This window comes from Panthera leo, chromosome C1 (genome assembly GCF_018350215.1).
Source record: "Panthera leo isolate Ple1 chromosome C1, P.leo_Ple1_pat1.1, whole genome shotgun sequence".
Lineage (NCBI taxonomy): Eukaryota > Metazoa > Chordata > Mammalia > Carnivora > Felidae > Panthera > Panthera leo.
Genome location: NC_056686.1, coordinates 92,604,550 through 92,623,112, shown reverse-complemented (window position 1 = coordinate 92,623,112; position 18,563 = coordinate 92,604,550). Strand labels below are relative to the sequence as shown.

The 18,563-nt window shown below is 46.2% G+C and overlaps 1 protein-coding gene across 6 annotated transcripts in view; it reads right to left on the bottom strand.

Annotated features, from left to right (window-relative positions):
* The window catches only part of ELAPOR1 (endosome-lysosome associated apoptosis and autophagy regulator 1), a 72,759-nt gene continuing 54,196 nt past the window's right edge, over positions 1-18,563 (bottom strand). For 3 of the 6 annotated variants that reach the window (XM_042953246.1, XM_042953251.1, XM_042953252.1), the window contains 15 exons: positions 15,792-15,969; positions 14,967-15,095; positions 14,499-14,589; positions 12,425-12,530; positions 12,008-12,145; positions 11,228-11,491; positions 9,754-9,927; positions 5,081-5,261; positions 4,679-4,775; positions 4,109-4,210; positions 2,651-2,777; positions 2,395-2,573; positions 1,450-1,615; positions 1,151-1,206; positions 1-318 (listed from right to left, as the gene is read on the bottom strand). In XM_042953246.1, coding sequence (XP_042809180.1) covers positions 219-318; positions 1,151-1,206; positions 1,450-1,615; positions 2,395-2,573; positions 2,651-2,777; positions 4,109-4,210; positions 4,679-4,775; positions 5,081-5,261; positions 9,754-9,927; positions 11,228-11,491; positions 12,008-12,145; positions 12,425-12,530; positions 14,499-14,589; positions 14,967-15,095; positions 15,792-15,969 — 2,088 coding nt within the window. In that variant the 3' untranslated portion in view covers positions 1-218. The remainder of the gene's footprint in view (positions 319-1,150; positions 1,207-1,449; positions 1,616-2,394; positions 2,574-2,650; positions 2,778-4,108; positions 4,211-4,678; positions 4,776-5,080; positions 5,262-9,753; positions 9,928-11,227; positions 11,492-12,007; positions 12,146-12,424; positions 12,531-14,498; positions 14,590-14,966; positions 15,096-15,791; positions 15,970-18,563) is intronic. The other 3 variants (XM_042953247.1, XM_042953249.1, XM_042953248.1) reach the window with 3 other exon arrangements.

Genomic DNA, 18,563 nt, shown 5'->3' with positions numbered 1-18,563 from the left:
TAATATACAAACAAAGTGTGGGTGTATTTGACAGGTTTGAGGCAAGCAGAAAGGAGGGTTTGGGTACTCTATAAAAAAAAACAGATATCTGAAATTCAAACTTCTTCTGATAAGGCCACAATGAAGAGATTTCCAGCAGGAAGCTGGCACCCAAATCGCCACAGGCTTGCAAGGTGATGTGCCGAGGTGAGGAGGCAGGGGAGGCAGGGCGGTGCCTCTCACAGGTCCATGTCTGGGCCTCCTGAGGATGTCTTCAGTGGCACGGAGTCAAATCCATCAGGAGTCCTCTGAAAGAGAGATGGTGACAGGAGCTGGCTGCTGCAGGGGGGCAAGTTTGCCGAACAAAGGAGAGAAAGGGAAAAGAGGTGACAGAAGGAACCCTTATGGAATTCCTGTTTCCAGCGGCTTTGTGGAAACAGATATAAGATTCCCTCTATTCTTCTTGGTCCTTTCAGTCAGTCAGAGGATGAGAAAAATCTTTAAAACCCCCTGCTTTGCATCTTTGCTGAATTCTAAAAGCCCAGAAAGACTCAGGGGTCCCAGGGTAAATTGTTCTCCTATTGGTTAAACATACACACACACACACACACACACACACACACACACACACACACGATTTTTAAAAAGGCCAAGGGAGTCACCCTGATAGGTCAGTACAAAGGGAATGAGATTCTACAATCTAAACACCTACCCGCCCTCCTTCCCTCACCAACCTTCCAGTCCTCTCCTCTCTTCTTACCACCCTCCCCGCCCACACCTGTTTGATGAACTGGTTCAGGGCAGCAGTGAGGTGTGCGTTCTGGCAGAGTGGGACTGTAGAGGGCTGTGGCCCTGGAGGAGTTGCTTGGACGCTCTCTGCTGGCCCCACACCCAGCGACAGGGTTGTGGGTATTGCATTTATGAGCTTCAAACTCGCTCACCCAGCCACACGGACAGAGCCAACTCTCCCAGCTCCACAATGCTCAGTGGTGAGCAGCCTAGACTTAGCTGTTGACTCAGCTCCCAAAGGACCAGGCCCAGACATCAGGGGACAGCACCCTCCACTGGTCAAAGGAGAGCCTCGCTTCTATCAGAAGTTGATCCTAGAGACCACTTCTTCCCCACCCTCAAAAATAAAAAAGGGGTGGGGGTGGGGGGAAATGATTCTTACAACGTAGATGGTTCAATACTCCTTCTGGAAGTTAAAAGGCCCAAACAGTTCATCAACTGGAGTGCATGTTGGGAGAGAAGGAGCCTGGTCAAGAGCAGCCTTGGACCCCATGGGAAATAATAAAGGTGTGGAAATACAGAAGGCAGAAGCCAGGATTTTGAGGGTGAAGGGACAGAACAGTAGGGAGGGTGGGGAGCAGAGTAGTGATCCCTGAACAGTGTGGGACCATTCAGTGTCCTAGGACTCGTGTCTTCTCCAGCCCTCCAGGCTGACCTCAGTGCACTGACGAGCCTCCCTACCTTGGAGGTAAACGATTTGATCTTCCCAAAGAGTGACTTCTTGCTGGTAAAAATGAGGTCATCCTCCACATCCTCGCCTTCCATGATGGCACAACTGTCGGCTGCTGGCAGGTCGCAGTCCTTGAGGGTAGCATTCATCACCAGCTTGGAGTACTTGTACTCCAGTCTATGAGACAGGGGATGGGAAAGATAAGACAACAAAATGTGGAATAAGGGAGGGAGGAGAGAGAGAGGCTGGGCTACAAACAGGTAACCATAGATAAGGAATCTGAAACAGCAAAATGGTGTGAGGGCTGGGCATATAGCTAAGGAATCTTGATTTCCAGTTCAGTGATCTTTTTTCCTTAAGTCTGGCTGTTTCTGTGTTCCCAAAGCTTAATAGAAATATTGGAATCATAAATTTATTATTTTTTTTTTTTTTTTTTTTTTTTTTTTTTTTTTTTTTTCAACGTTTTTTATTTATTTTTGGGACAGAGAGAGACAGAGCATGAACGGGGGAGGGGCAGAGAGAGGGGGAGACACAGAATCGGAAACAGGCTCCAGGCTCTGAGCCATCAGCCCAGAGCCCGACGCGGGGCTCGAACTCACGGACCGCGAGATCGTGACCTGGCTGAAGTCGGACGCTTAACCGACTGCGCCACCCAGGCGCCCCCATAAATTTATTATTTTAATTGTTAATAATAACAACAGATTTAGGATACTCTTTGCTTTTCTTTTGAGCATCTAATAGCCATTTATAGACTGCCGTGTGATACTGTCCGTGTTCAAGAGTCAGGATAACCAATACATATGTTGGATAAGTGGCTCAACCAGTCTCTGGCCAGAGTCACAGCGTCTGTGGCCAACTCCAGAGGACAGCCCCATGAATTTAACCCTCAGATGTTCTCCTCCCACTTCGAAGATCCAACCCTGTCCATCCCCAAACTCCAATACCCCATCATGTACTTTTGATTCTTTTTCCAAAAGTAACAGGTCAAGACGGTGAGGAGGATGGCAGTACAGGTGCCAGCAGAGATGCCCACTTTCAGCCAGAAATCGATTGTTTTGCAGATGGTGACTCTCTGCTCAGGCAGGGAGATGCCACCCGCGCATAGCTTTGGTTCTCGCCACACATAGGTAGTCTTCTGTTGGGGAGGAAAACAAGAAACTTAGAGGTCACATTCCCTTCTCTCATGGGACATCCCCAAGGAGAGAAACCCACCTGGATCCCAGCCACGCAGCTGCTGACAATAGCGTGGTAGTCAGCAGGGGAGCAGAGCGGACAAGCAGCCACACTCTCCCACAGGAAGTGGAAGTTACAGCCATCACAGGTCCCATCGGAGCATGTGCTGACAAAGCAGAAAAGAGACTTGAGCGCTCACTGGCTGGGTGGTGGGAGTCCTGTCATCTTATAGCTTGCCTGATCCATCCTCTCCTTGCCAAACTGTGAACCCCACCAGGACCCTTCCAACTAGTCCTTAACACAGGTCTTGCTCTCTGATCTCCCACCCTCCACCGGGCTCTCTACTCTCTGCCCGTTTGTTTTGCTGACATTATCACAGCTAATGTCAGGTGTCTGAGCTCTAGCATGGCTGCCCCAACCAACACTTCAGAGGCTCCTGTTCTCTCCGTGGACTTGTGACATTTTGCAAAAAGCCACTCTGATGCAGCTACCTGGGGGTGGGTTTCAGGAATAGACTTCGGGTCATGGGTAGCTGTTATGTGCTTTACTGTGATGTTTACAACAACAAGAAAAGCGGTCTTACATTTTGACACCACTGCGGAGTCAAAACATCCTGCTTTGTTCCCCGTCTCCCTGAGTGGCTCTTATTTAGGAGCAACATTTCCCAAACCTTGTTCCTCAAGACACTAGTGCCCCTCTGCCTGGGTGGCTCAGTCGGTTGAGCGTCCAACTTCAGCTCAGGTCGTGATCTTGGCAGTTTGTGGGTTTGAGCCCTGCATTGGGCTCTGTGCTGACAGCTCAGAGCCTGGAGCCTGCTTCAGATTCTGTGTTTCCCTCTCTCTACACCTCCCCAACTCGCACTCTGTCTCTCTCCCAAAAATAAACAAACACTAAAAAAATAAAAATAAAAAAATACACACACACAAAAGACACCAGTGCCCCTCAAAATGTTAGTTGGGGTTAGGTGGGGCAAAAAAAGGAGGTGGGGGAGGGGTGCGGTCATCAAACTGGTTCCAGAATTCTCGATTTAATGCACTCAGCTATTAAACTCAGAATTGGGTCTTTTATTTGTGGAGAGATTCTTAGGATTCCTTAAACCGTTACTCATCCTAATAATAGCGAGTACATATGCCAGACACCATGAGAAGTCCACAAGTTCACAACCACCCCCTGAGGGAACGTATTATTACCCTCATTTTACAGATAAGGAAAAAGAGGCCCAGAGAAGATAAGAAATGTATGCACAATAACATAGCTAGTAAGGGGAGGAGATGAATCAAATAATCACTTGGCTATGCCGCTGTCCCCATAATGGTATGGGAATGCGAGAGTCGCTTTGACTCATCCTTCTGCCCCATTCTTGACATCTGAAGATCGAGAATTTGGAGCCATGACTGTGTCCCCAAGAGCCAATGAATGGCTCTCAGACTGTTTTCTCTTTGGCTCTTGGGATGAAATGAGTCCAAAGAAGGGAGACCTTTTGTTACACCCCTTTACCTAGGCAATGACAGACTTCCAGGGGCAGGTTTCAGTGGACTGCATCTGACACGGACGGTGGCTGATCTCCCAGAACTGCAGGACTGGGTCACATCACTGGACCTGCAGAGAAAGCCAACCCCCATAGGGGAAGGAATCACTCACCTGTGCCATTGGAGAGTCGTTGACGTCAACATGGAACAGTTTCCTTGCTGGGGAAGTCAGGACTTGGGAGTGCACAGGACTGGGGTTATACAGTGAGAGAGTGGGGATTAGGGAGATGTGGTCAAGGGGAAAGGCACTGGTCCAGGAAAGGTTAGCATATCCATAACACCGGAGTCTCCTAAGGCAGGAAGGGAAGTCAGCCACAGATAATCCCGTATTTCTCCCTGCCTCCAGGGCACATCTGCCCCAGTAATACCCCAGAAGCTGGGAATCAATGGCTCCCAGCCTGTAGCTGTCACTGCTGGGTGGTTCTGCTAGACATCGGGTATGTTCTGGCTTGATAAGTAGGTGGCTGGAGAGAGGGATGCACCAGAAATTGTGGAGGGGCCTAGGTTTCCCTTGTACAGACTGGTCTCTCATCGTCACCTATAAAAGAAGATCACGTCCGGTATTCCCAAGGACTCCGGGTGGAAAAGTTCGGCTGGGGAGGTGATTCCATTCAGAGTCATATCTGTTGTCACCCCTGCCAAATTAGAGCTCCTAATTAGTTGTCACTAGTAGCATGAGCCGGCAACCACTTCAATTCTTTCAATACCTGTCAACATCCAACCTTCCTCCATCTCATCACACCCCAGAGTGGCTCATGAAAGGGTGAACCAAGGTTTGTCAGAAGCCCCAGGGGGCACGTGGCATCCCAAGATGGAATGGAAAACAAAGGTCAGGAGGTTGGGTCCCTCATCTGGGGCCTTTTCACCTCAGAGCCTGGTAGCCTCACTCTCTCTTACACATATACAAGCCCAAACAGGCTGCAGCGGCTGATTTACTCACCGATAAGTCGGTCAGCCAGGCTGACAGGCTGCGAGGACACTCCAGCCTTGTAGCCTGTCACCTCCGGGGGGATGATGACCGCCTGGCAGATGTAGGCGGTGATGGATTTGGAGAAACCCGACTCACCCTCAGGAATTCGAAGGTCAGTGACATTGTCGGCACACATGGACATTTTCTTACCCTGGGTTGGCAGACACAGAGAGGATGAAGTGGGGAGCAGTGAATGGTCATAGAACTCCCAAAAGGAAGGAGGGCACAGCTTTTTCACATCTGAAATTTCAGCCTTCCGATGGTATGTTGCAGTGGAATGATTCATCCCAGATCTAATTATAAAACAGACTTTTTTTTTTTTTTTTTTATGCTAAAAATAAGGCCTAGGTGTCCTAGTTTCTGGAAGCCTGGCCCAGGGGTCGCAAGCCTTTTTGTTTCCTTGCAATCACGTGGGAACCTTGTATAAGTGGTGTCGTGATGGTGGCAAACAATCTGGAGCTCTAATCTACCAGCCCACCTTACCCTGACCAGTTTTCTAGATAGCTGCTGAAATATATGACTGGTTTCCTGAAATTTTTGAACATTCCCTCTCTGTGTCTCCCTTAGTGCTCTGATTCCACTGTGCTTGTCTTGGGAGCACTTTCCAGACAGAGATTCCCAGCAGTTGAAACAGACCCCATAAGTAACTGCCTCCCTGCCTTGAGGTAGGACATCTGGGAAATAATTAGAACCTAGTCCATTTTAAAAAATGTATCAAGAGAAGAAAGTTTGTGTTTATATAGAGAACATGCCAAGAAATAAACATTCCATAACAACTCTCACTGTAGAGAACTCTGGAAGATGGTAGGCATAAGACTCCTTCCTCCTGGAGATTTTATAGTAGAGGAAACACTGAGATGTTGTTCTTGAAAAAAATGTTAAATTTGTGGAATATCAATATATAACTTGTCTGCTAATATAAAATCATTTGTGGGGTGCCTGGGTGGCTCAGTCGGTTAGGCATCTGACTTTGGCTCAGCTCATGATCTAACAGTTCATGGGTTTGAGTCCCGCATTGGGCTCTGTGCTGACAGCTCAGAGCCTGGAGGCTGTTTCAGATTTTGTGTCACCCTCTCTCTCTCTGCCCCTCCCCTGCTCACACTCTGTCTCTCTCTCTCAAAAATAAACATTTAAAAAAATTAAAATAATCTTTTCAATATTTTTTAAAAATTTTATATTTATTTATTTTGAGAGAGAGACAATGAGAGCTTGAGTTGGGGAGCAGCAGAGAAAGGGGGAGAGAGAGAGAGAGAGACAGAGAGAGAGAGACAGAGAGAGAGAATATCCTAAGTACGCTCCACGCCCAGCATGGAGCCCAACGTGGGGCTCGATGTGAGATCATGACCTGAGCCAAAATCAACAGTTGGATACTAAACTGACTGAGCAACCCAGGTGCCCCTGCACCCCTAAGTTTATTGCAGCATGATTTACAATAGCCAAATAATTGAAGCAGCCCAAGTGTCCACCGATATATTAATGGATAAAGAAGATGTGGTATATACACACAATGGAATATTGTTTGGCCATAAGAAAGAATGAAATTTTGCCTTTTGCCACAACATGGTTGGAGCCAGAGAGTATAATGCTAAATGAAATAAGTCAGACAGAGAAAGATGAATACCTATGATTTCACTCATATGTGGAATTTAAGAAACAAAGGAAATGAACAAAGAGGGGAAAAAGAGAGAGAGAGGCAAATCAAGAAACAGACTCTTAACTATAGAGAACAAACTGGTGTTTTATCAGAGAGGAGGTGGGTGGGGGGATGGGGTAAATAGGTGATGGGGATTAAGGAGCACACTTATCATGATGAGCACAGGGTGATATATGGAAGTGTTGAATCACTGTATTATATACCTGACACTAATATAACACTGTATTTTAACTATACCAGGATTAAAATTTTAAACTTAATAAAATTTTTTCTGGGGTGCCTGGGTGGCTCAGTCGGTTGAGTGTCCAACTTTGGCTCAGGTCATGATCTCACGGTTTGTGAGATCAAGCCCCGCATCGGGCTCTGTGCTGACAGCTCAGAGCCTGGAGCCTGCTTCACATTCTGTGTCTCCCTCCCTCTCTGCCCCTCCCCTGCTTGCACTCTGTCTCTCTGTCTCTGTGCCTCTCTGCCTCTCTCTCTCTCTCAAAATAAATAAACATTAAAAAATTAAAATAAATAGAACTTAATAAAATTTTTAAAAATGTAAGTGTATTAAGCATTTACAATGTAGGATTTTCAATATTCTAAGTTTTGTTAAAAATGAAGCAATGTCAGTTGCTAAATCTGGTGGTTCTTAGTTTATTTTTTAGAGTGTAAGAAATAAGGAACATGAGAACAGAAAGAAATCTGTACCTTATGGTAAAACAAAGAGTTATTTTGTCTTTGAAATGCCAGTCTGTAGTGTGACAGTACACAGTAAGCATTTCTGAAAAGATAAAAGGAGCAAAGAAAAGAAGGCAATCTCTCCAAACTCCACATCTTCATCGCCCTTCCAGCTCACTGAATGAAACTTTTACTACATGGTCTTCCTTTAATCAGTCTCAATTCCTGAGTTATCACTAACTCACTGTGCAAGCTTCATTTTAACTTCTTCAAAGACTTTGAAAGACAAGATAGAGACATGTATCTCGAACTTTCCATAGATTAGTTCTTTTCTTCCTTCCTTCCTTCCTTCCCTCCTTCCTTCCTTCCTTTCTTTTATTAAGACATAATTGCCATAGAATATTGATTAGTTTATTTCTTGGCCTGTTGTCTACATAAACACAAGTCAAATTTTTTTTGCACACTACAGAAGGTGGTAAAGCTGTGCTGTGTAAAGGCCTCACTGCCTCACAGGGTCACAGACTAAAGGCTCAAGATGCTCTTTATTTTGTAATATTTGAAACTAATAACTCTCCAACTATGAATCCTGCCTTGTTTGTGATTTAGTTAAGTGCAGTAGCGGTGTGATTGCCCTTTAATTTCTGCCTTTGAATTTTTGATCCAAAATATTTGCAGCAGCATGAAATGGCTGAACATAACATTCTTTTAATATCCTGTAAAGCCTTTCACATTACTTTCTTTTATACTGTCAGCAAAGGTTCACAGGGATGAACTACAAACAGTTTATTTTATCCAGCCTTTAGAAAACAAATAACAGGGAAGCCTCTGGCACTGTTAGTGGGAATGCAAACTGGCACAGCCACTCTGGAGAATAGTATGGAGGTTCCTCAAGAAACTAAAAATAGAACTATCCCATGACCCAGCAATTGCACTGTTAGGTATTTATCCAAAGGATACAAAAATACAGATTCAAACTATTGACAATTTAGCAGCATTATCAACAATAGCCAAACTGTGGAGAGAACCCAAATGTCCATTGATTGACGAATGAATAAAAATGTGGTATGGGGGCTCCTGGGTGGCTCAGTCGGTTAAGCGGCCGACTTCGGCTCAGGTCATGATCTCGCGGTCTGTGAGTTCGAGCCCTGCGTCGGGCTCTGTGCTGACAGCTCAGAGCCTGGAGCCTGTTTCAGATTCTGTATCTCCCTCTCTCTGACCCTCCCCCGTTCATGCTTTGTCTTTCTCTGTCTCAAAAAATAAATAAACGTTAAAAAAAATAAAATAAAATAAAAAATGTGGTATATATACAATGGAATATTACTCAGCCATCAAAAAGAATGAAATCTTGCCATTTGCAGTGATGTGGATGGAGCTAGAATTTATTATGCTAAGCAAAATAAGTCAATCAGAGAAAGACTAATACCATATGATTTAACCATATGATGGAATTTAAGAAACAAAACAGATGAACGTATGGGAAGGTCAGGGAAGAGAAGAGAGGGAAACAAACCATAAGGTATTTAAAAAAAATTTTTTTTTTACATTTTATTTACTTTTGACAGAGAGAGACAGAGCACAAGTGGGGGAGGGGCAGAGAGACACAGAGCACAAAATCTGAAGTAGGCTCCAGGCTCCATGCTCCAAGCTGTCAGCACAGAGCCTGACGGGGGCTCAAACTCACAAACCGTGAGATCATGACCTGAGCCGAAACTGGATGCTCAACGGACTGAGCCACCCAGGCGCCCCTGTAAGGGATTTTTTAATTGATAGAGAACAAACTATGGGTTGACAGCTGGAGGTAGGTGGGGGATGGGCCAGATGGGTGATGGGTACTAAGGAGGGCACTTGTTGTGATAAGCACTGGGTGTTGTATGTAAGTGATGAATCACTGAATTCTACTTCTGAAATCAATGTTGCACTGTATGTTAACTAACTAAAATTTAAATTTAAAAAAAGGGGGGGGAGAAAACAAATAACAAGTTCCATGATTAGTGAAGACTGCTTTTTAAAGGGAACAGAATCTTCCTTCTGCATTGTTTTTACATATTCATTTTAAAAGAATAAAAGTCAGGTAGGAGTAAACGAACATCTTATCTTGAACACCTTTATTTTCCTAAATGTTTATAAACCAAACATCTGATTTTATAGGAAAAGGTCCTGAGGGAGAATAATAATCACTTAGAAACCTTTCAGTTTCCTAAACCGCCTGATGCCTGTTTTTTTTTTTTTTTTTTTTTTTTTTTTGGCTTTGCTCCTGTGTCATCTCTGGCTCTGACCCACTGATGTCCTCTTTCAATATGACGCCATCAGCTCGCGTACACCTTACCTGGTTTCCACACAGACTGAGGGTAAAGTGATGGAAGTATTTCAGCCCTTTGGAAGTGAAGCTTGGCCCTCCAGCCAGAGAGACGGTTTTTGCCAAAGCCAGGAAGTTGTAGTCCAAAACCCTGGTTGGAGTGCTGATCGAGAAGGTGCAGTCATTGTAGCACAGAGAGTGGATCTGAGGGGAAAGGGTCCGTCAGGCCCGCTGCGTGGGCAGAACTTGGAAGAGACTGTAGTGGAGAGGGGTGGCTATCGTCCCCGGCCTGGTCCAGCCCAGGGGTGAAAGAAGCGGACGTACAGATTGAGTGGACATTAAAACAAGGCAAATGGGCTAGTGGGGGTCATGTGCATTTCACAGTTCAATTATTAGCACATATATGATGTACAAACGCAAATCTACTGTTTTCCAGTAAGGAATTCGGTCAGATTTTTATAGCCTTGTCCCTCAGCCTGGATATAGAACTCTCTCAATACACAAGGTAGCCCTTCTTGCTTTTAAGCAGAAGACAAGAATTGCTAACTGGAAGAAGGGTGTTCAGGATGGCAGAGGAGGAAATACAAGCCTTGCTCCCTCCCCATTTAAAACTCACTGAACCCTGCCTCCTCTCTCCCAGGTTCTCTGCAGGACACTGAGCTTCAAAAGTGGACTTATTTCCCATAACCACCCCCCGCCTTGCTCTGTTTTAGGCTCCCCGTTCAGCAGCAGCCACATGCAACTGCCACTCCCTCCCACAACGGCAGAGGGAGCCCCAGGGGAGGAAGTTAGTGGCAAAAGTCTAGGGTGCCCAAAAGAGGTTGTCTGGGATCTGCAGAATTGTGGCTTTTTACTACACAGCTAAACTGAGCAGCATTCATGGGCTGCATAAACAATGCCTTACAGATGTTTGTGTGTTTGTGTGGTTGTGATCAATAAAATACAAATTCATTTAAAAGCATTGATGAACACATAAGAGCTTTCTGTCGCAGAACTTTCTTAGCTTTAGAAAGTACATGGGGGCAACAGCACTGCTTTTCTACTTTAGAAGAAATCTCTAGGATAAAAGAGAGCAATGCCAATTAACTGCATGTCCCAGCAAAGGTGGGTTGCCTTCCCAAAGGACTCAGGGCAAATACCCATGACAATTGTCTGGATTGAAGTAGGCTGAATGTGAACCCGAGCTCCTATTCCTTTCCTTTAAGTCTCTGCAGAGATTCCAAATAACCCTCTGGACCAGACAGTCACAGATCTCTCTAACCCATCTCTTGAAGATGAGACTTGTCCTTGACTGAGGCCTAGACCCTGAAAACCAATGTCTACAGCTAAGAACTTGCCGTCCATGGTCACAGCCTGGGTGGGTGTCCTCAAGGACTTAACCTGGGAGTAAGCTACAGGGAATGCTTGGGTATCAGCCCCTCAAAAATCCCACCCAGGTCCTGGAACCCTCTGAGGTTGTTCATCCAGAGGGCCAAGGTTAGGATGCATGACACATTGCTGGCACCTTGTTGCTCTTGGTCCCTGGACCACAGGGCATGCAGGCCTGGATGCCATAAGGCTGGTGGGCTTTCAGGATTGTGTTAGGGGGGCAGGAGTGGCAGGTTCCTGAATCCCGATCAATGTAGTAGCCAGCAGGACAAGCGGTGCAGGAGGAGCCCATGTCAGAGGCTTCCAGGGCACAGGGACGGCAGTAGGAGGCCACCCCATCCATGACGTTGGTGACATTGATGGAGTAGATTTTGGCGACGTCATTGGTATACTTCCTGCCCTGGAAACAAGAGGAAAGAGGGCAGAGGGCTGAGACATCAGCAGCAATTGAGTTCTCTGGAAATAGCAAATTACTACTTAACCCTCTTTTACCCTGTAATACTTGAGAAAAGTCTTGGAAGAATCCTTTTTTTTTTTTCTCACTAAATAGTAGCTCTTTATGTACATTTTGTGTCACATTAAACCAAGACTAACCCACTCTAAATGTTGTATAAAAATATTAAGTGCCATGGGGGAAATATGCAGTAGATAATGATAAATGAAAAAAAGCAGGTCTTTTCCTTGTGAAAGGGGAAAAAAGTATTAGTACTTAGAGTGTCATCTTCCCTGGAAGTCATTTGGACAAGGCTGGGTGCTTCTCAGGGGCTGGAGTAGGCAGTTCCCTGATGGACTCCTTAAGATCCTTCTAACCCTTGGATTCTGAACCTCACACTCATACTTAAGCTAATGCCAGGGATCATCCTGACTCAGAGGTGTCTCCTGGAAGCCAGGGGTCTGCGGAAGGGGAGGAGCTTACTGTCTCATGAAAAGTAGTCCTCTGGAAGGCCCAGGTGAAGCTCATAGTAGCATTCTCCTCGATGATATAGGTGTAGGATTGTTTGCCCTTGGAACCTTTCCATGTCTCTACGGGAGTGTTGGTCCTAGAATTCACACCCTGAACCCAAGACAGACAAGTGAAGACAGTACAATTGCTGGGTGGCTGGTGAGGGGCAGGGCGCCCATGCTGCTGCCATCCCAGGGCCCATTACAGTTGGTCAGACCCATGTTAAACTGTTAAGTTCCTGATGGACGGTCCAGGCCCTTCCTCTGTGAAGTCACTATAAGCAGGTTGTCAGTTATGTTCATGTGCCAATGGGGCGGGGCGGGGGGGGGGGGGGCAACCCTCCCCATAGTCCCTGGAAGCCCCATAGCAGACAAGGAAAGGGAAACATACCACCATGAAGTAGAGCTCACAGTTCACAGAACAGATGGTCTCAAAGACAAATGTGATCCTGGCCATCTCTTTATTCTCTGTGTCTGCCATCACTGACTGTGGAGGTCTATGGTGCAGAAATTAAAAGTCAGTTCCAGAGGTCAGGCAATGCTTATTGAAGAGCCCAGACAGCAGCAAAGGGTCTGCTGGGGGGACAGGATTAAGTTCTGAGTATGTTGGAAACAGCAATGGATTAAGTCCAATTCTGCCACCTAGCTATGTGACCTTGTCCTAGCCAAATTGTAGTTTTCTCATCTGTAGAATGAAGGTGATAGTATCTTTCTTATTTACCTTCCATCATTGTGGTGAGATCCAAAGGCATACCAGATGTACGAGTGCTTAGTAAAATGCTATATAACCTCACTAGCAGAGTGGGGTCCCCAGACCAGCAGCATCACCCTAACCCGAGCTTATTAGATGCACAGAACCTCAGGCCTCTCCCCAGACCCACTGAATCAGAATCTGCACACTAACAGGATTCCTAGGTGATGCATAAGCACATTAAAGTTTGAGAAACTCCACCATCATAAGATGTAAATTACCTACATTCACTTAGCAGCTCATTCTCTGGGGTGGTGGGAGCTTTTCCTGGGTCAAATGAGCAGATATTTCAATTTATCATCTCTTCAAGCCAAGTTTTCAGTCTGGTCCTTCTTTTGGGAAAGAGATCCATGCCCAAGGGGGCAGGTAAGGGGTGGTGGTGAGTGGGTGATTTGAGGAAGGACTTTACCATAGCAATCAGATTTGAAAATTGATACGTACTTTTAGGAATGTTATCCCCCCCAAAAGCCTAAAAATTTTGCTCACCTTGCAAATGGGATATAACTGCTCATCTCTGAGTAGTGTAAATTAAGGGAAAGGAAATCAATACCTTTTGAGCAACCACTGTGGGCTGAGCACTGTGCTAGGGATGGAAAGGAGGGAGTTTGAAGAAGGTAGTGGAGAAGACAGACTGGAAATAGGGAACCTCTTCAGTGGTCCCCCCCTATCCTGAAAGCACATGTGGGTACAAGAATTCACTTTGGCTTTGGAAATCCTTTTATGGCTTTTCTTTTGGCTTTGGCCATTTGCTCGTATTCTAAGTACCATCAGTCCCAGCTCCCGTCTATACAGTTGTGCCAACCACTGGGCTGGAAGAATCATCTCAACCTGAGTTAGTCCAAAGTCACAGAATGTGACTTGTTTTACAGATGAGGAGTCTGAAGCCTATAGGGGGAGGCTGGTGACTTTTCCAAGTTCACAAAGCCAATAATTGGCAAAGTTCAAGTGTCCTGTCTTCAGCCTATTATTCTTTCCACTGTACCACACTACCTGTAGTATTTTTTCTTTTTTAATGGCAAACAAATTGCTTAATGTCCTAGGTCTTCTTGGGATATGGGGATCAATATGACAATGAGAACAATCCATCTCAGTCTTCTTACCCCAAATAAAGATGAACTGTCTATGGGTATTTCTGGCTCTCCTTTTTAAAAGCGTTTTTGGTTTTTTGATTTGTTTTATTTTGTTTTGTTTTTGGTAACATTTTATCTAGATGCCATGAGGAGGACAAATTTATTTTTAATTATTTATTTTGAGAGAGAGAGTGTGTGTGTGCACATGTGCGGTGGGGGAGGGGCAGAGAGAGAGAGGAAAGAGCACCCCAACCAGGCTCTGCTCTGACAGCACAGAGCCCCATGTGGTGCCTGAACCCACCAACCATGAGATCATGACCTGAGCCGAAACCAAGAGTTGGATGCTTAACCAACTGAGCCATCCAGGCACCCCCAAGGAGGAAGAATTTGAGTAGCATGTGGCCAATAGATGAGAGAAGCCAGATGAGACGGAGCGCGACCAGTAGGTCCGCCAGCATGGGCAGCAACTAAGAAGCCATATTAGCATTCAGATTATCTTTGTCAGACCATTACCATTGCTCTCCTCTATTCTGAACTCATACTTCTGCATGCCAGAAGCCCTCTCCTCTACAACATTCTAAGCTATGTGGGACTTGATTGTGGCCAAGGTGGTGTGGGATTCCCCTGGGTTTTGTATTCCTCACCTGAATCCTGGCACAACCAGAGTGAGAATCATGAAGTCATTGTCTGAAGCTCCAACTGCTGTATAAATGTGATCACCAGCCACCTCCCAGCCTGGAAAAAGAGAGGGGAGAGTTAACACCCCAGTGGTCGCAGATGAAGGGCAAGTGTACACCCAGATGACATGCTGAGAGAACACTGTCCTTTGAGGCATCCAGAACCACTAGCCCAACCAAGTCATGTTATTTATCCTGCTACTTGGGTCAAAGCCTCTGAAACTCTCAGAGCAAGCTCTTTGGAGTGTGCACCTTGTCTCTAAAACTAAGTTTTGGAGGATAAATGTCCGCAAGGAGTGGAACTTTAGAGAGAATGCATGGCATGATTAGCTCATTTCGTTGTAGACATCACTATTATGAAGAAATGTGAAGTGGAGGAGCCCCTGTAGGGTGAGCAGGGAGCCAACAGCTCACAGTAAGTGGGGACGCACTTACCGGTCATGCCCTTGTACTCAAAGTTGATCCCACTGAGAACGGTGGTTTCCATGTTTGAAGGCAACGTGTTCCACCATTTGTATTCGAATCCCACAGCAGGCTCAGTCCCGGCTGGGCAGTGGGTGCAATCTGGGGTAACCACAAGATCCACACCTTCAGCGGGGAGGCCGCGGCCACCCTGACCAGAGCTGCTGTCACACAGATTAAGTGGCGACAAGGGCAGGCAGCCAAAGGAGGGTGATGCTGAGCACCATAGCACGGTTATATCGAGTTGACTCAAAAACATTCTGACAATGTATTTAACAAACTCAGGACGTAAACTCTGACCCTGAATTCCAAAACTCCAGCTGTCCTACTTGCTCACCAAGTTCTTCATTTTGAGACTTAAATGTGTCTCCTAGTCTGATGCATGTAGTTCATATTATTTGTCACATTATTATCAGTAAATGCATTTACATGAATAGGCACACAAATCCTCCCAACTCCTTTCTGCAGCATGGCTTATGGCTCTGATTGTGTCAAGCTGGCCATCCCAGCTTCCCAGACCTTCTGGTTAGCATCCCTGCTGCATGCTAGCAGTCTCTGTGGTGAGGACTGGGTACTTCAAGCCCGAGTCACATTCGCAGTTGGAATAGGGAGGAAGGCAGGCAGTTCTCAAATATGACTCTGACCTGCAGACAGGTCCCACCCTGCCCTCTCTTCTCCTGAACTTAGTCCACAGAGTGTCCCGGTCCTTACTGCATCCTTGGAAGGACAGAATGCACATTCAGCTGACCACCCATGTGGGTGATGTGGGAACGGGTAGAATGCAGATAAAGAGGTTACCAGAGCCGTTGGAGTAAGAGCCATAAGGGCAGGGCTCGCAGGCGCTGTTGTTGGTTTTGAAAAAGCCTGGGTTGCAGGGTGGGCAGCGGGTCTTCACGCCAGAAGCGGGCAGTTTCACGGCCCCCTTGAGATCTTCACCACAGATTTTCGGCTGGGCCCATTTGTACATGAGCTGTGTCTGCAGAAATGGATTAAGAACGCTCAGCCTGTGTGGCATTTGGCACATCTTTAGGAATTTATCTCGAGAATGGGGTGAGGTGGGAGGACTCTGGGCTATAACGAAAGTTCCACCAGGGTGGGGAACTTGTTTTGGTTACCAGTGCCTCCCATGACCCTAGCCCAGAGCCTGGCACATGGTTGTGCTTGACAAATATTTGCTGAATGTTGACTGGATGAAGAGGGAAATACTTAATGAGGACTTGTGTGACAGAAAGAATGGTCATGGGAGGACCAGCTGTCTCCAGAGAAAGCTCTGATTCCAATGTAGAATCTTATCACTACTAAAGTCACGGGAAAAGTAGCTGATGAAAACCCCAAAACATAGAAAGGGGTGTCCCAATTTGTCTTCCAAATATTTTCTTTGCCTTTTCATTTACTCAATAGACATTTTAGAAAGCCTAATACATCTGTGTGCCAGACCTGGTGGCTCAGAGATGAATGAGACATGGCCCCCTGCCCTTAAGGTGCTCACCATCTAGCAAGGGCAACAATCACATAATAACAATCTATGGCTACTGTGTTCTCTGAGACATCAAGGCAGAAGGGACAATGTTGGCCAAAGGGTATAAACTTGTAGTTATAAGACCAATAAGTTCTGGGGATCTAAGGGTGCATCAAGGTGGTTACAGTTAGTAGTACTGTATTTCTGTATATACTTGAGAGTCGCCAAGGGAGTAGATCTTAAATGTTCTCACTGCAAAAATAAAAAGGGTAATTAAGTGATATAGTGGAGGTATTAATTAATGCTATGGTGGTCATCATCTTGCAATATACAAATACATCAAATCAACACACTGTACACCTTAAGCTTACACAATGTTATATGTCAATTACATCTCAATAAAGCTAGGGAGGAGGGAAGAGGAATGGTCAGCTATCACATCAGTGGGGAAGGGAAGCATTGTATCTGTCATTCACTAGGGCCATCCCTACTCTTCTGATGGAGGCATCTATACAGAAGAGGGGTTGACCTACAGGAGGCTCCTGGTTCAGCAGCTCCAAGCCTCCTATGTGGTCCTTGGGCTGAGTCAGAGACAAAAAGTACTTCTGTGGATTACGCTGATGTGATAATCTGTGCAGCACTACCATATATGTGAAAAGGTGGATGAATAAGGCATCTTTCCATTCTATTCAGGATAAGAAGTGACAAGTCTTAAAAGGAACCTGTGCTGTCTTTGTTGACAGTGAGTGCTAGAGCTCCTCCTCTCCCTGCTCAGCTCAGCTGTGAAGACATTCTTCCCTTGGAAGAGAAGCTAATGGCCAGAGCCCTCGGCTTGCGCTCTAACCTAGGCGCTCTCAGCCTGTCCCCTTGAGTCTCATGGAGAGAAGGGTCTGGGGAGCAGGAAGACTGACTTGGGCCATCCCTTAGAGCAGCACATGCAGCAGCCCCAGTGAATTGGCCAATCTAGTCCCTGAGAAACCCCCGAGGCACGGCAAAGGTCACCAGGGCAATCATGGGAGTCAGCTCGAGTTACGAGTTACGTCCCTTGATTTAAAAATACAGTTCAGGGGCGCCAGGGTGGCTCAGTCGGTTGGGCGTCCGACTTTGGCTCAGGTCATGATCTCGCGGTCCGTGGGTTCGAGCCCCGTGTTGGGCTCTGTGCTGACAGCTCAGAGCCTGGAGCCTGTTCCAGATTCTGTGTTTCCCTCTCTCTCTGACCCTCCCCCGTTCATGCTCTGTCTCTCTCTGTCTCAAAAATAAATAAATGTTAAAAAAAAAATTTTTTTTAATACAGTTTAGGGGCACCTGGGTGGCACAGTGGGTTACGTGTCCGACTCTTGGTCTCAGCTCAGGTCATGTTCTCATGAGTTGGAGCCCCACGTAGGGCTCTGGGTTGATAGCACAGAGTCTGGGATTCTGTCTCTCCTTCTCTCTGCCCTTCCCCCGCACGTGCTCTCTCTTTCCCTCTCTCAAAATAAATAAACTCTAAAAAATATTTTTAAAAATACAGTTTAGAAGGCAAAGTGAAATCATGAGACTCAGCAGAACCAGTGTGGGCATGAGGCACAAATCACAAGAGCTCTGTAAAGCATTCCTGATGAACCCATGTTCGTGTGCACTCACGCTTCAGGGCTCCTCCCCTGAGCCTTAGCTGGGCTGCTAAGGCGGAGCACTGGTTCTGGCCCTACTGAGCATCCAAAGGCAAAGGCAGACAGCCAGGCTGGCAGGCAGCAGAGCTCACTACAGATTTAGAGGGCCTTGGCCTGGGCCTGGGAGGGGAGAGACTGGGGCAGAAGGAAGCAAAGAGCCACATTCAGTCATATGTTATGCCAAGCGGGGAGAAGAGGAGCAGGATTAAGTGTCCTCATTTAATTAGTGAGTCAACTGATGCCAGTAAAATGAAAATAATTTTTTCAAGGTCATACAGAACCCCAAACACTGCAGAACTGAATGTAAGGTACAACTGATGACATGTGCAGCCATTCTCCCTTGGCTGTTGGGCAAGGGAATGATGCTCCAAACATGAAGAAAGGGGTGGGGGAGGGTAGAGAGTAGGAGATGATTATGAAAAACAGCCACTGCTAAGGACCAGACTTTATCCCGTGCTTATT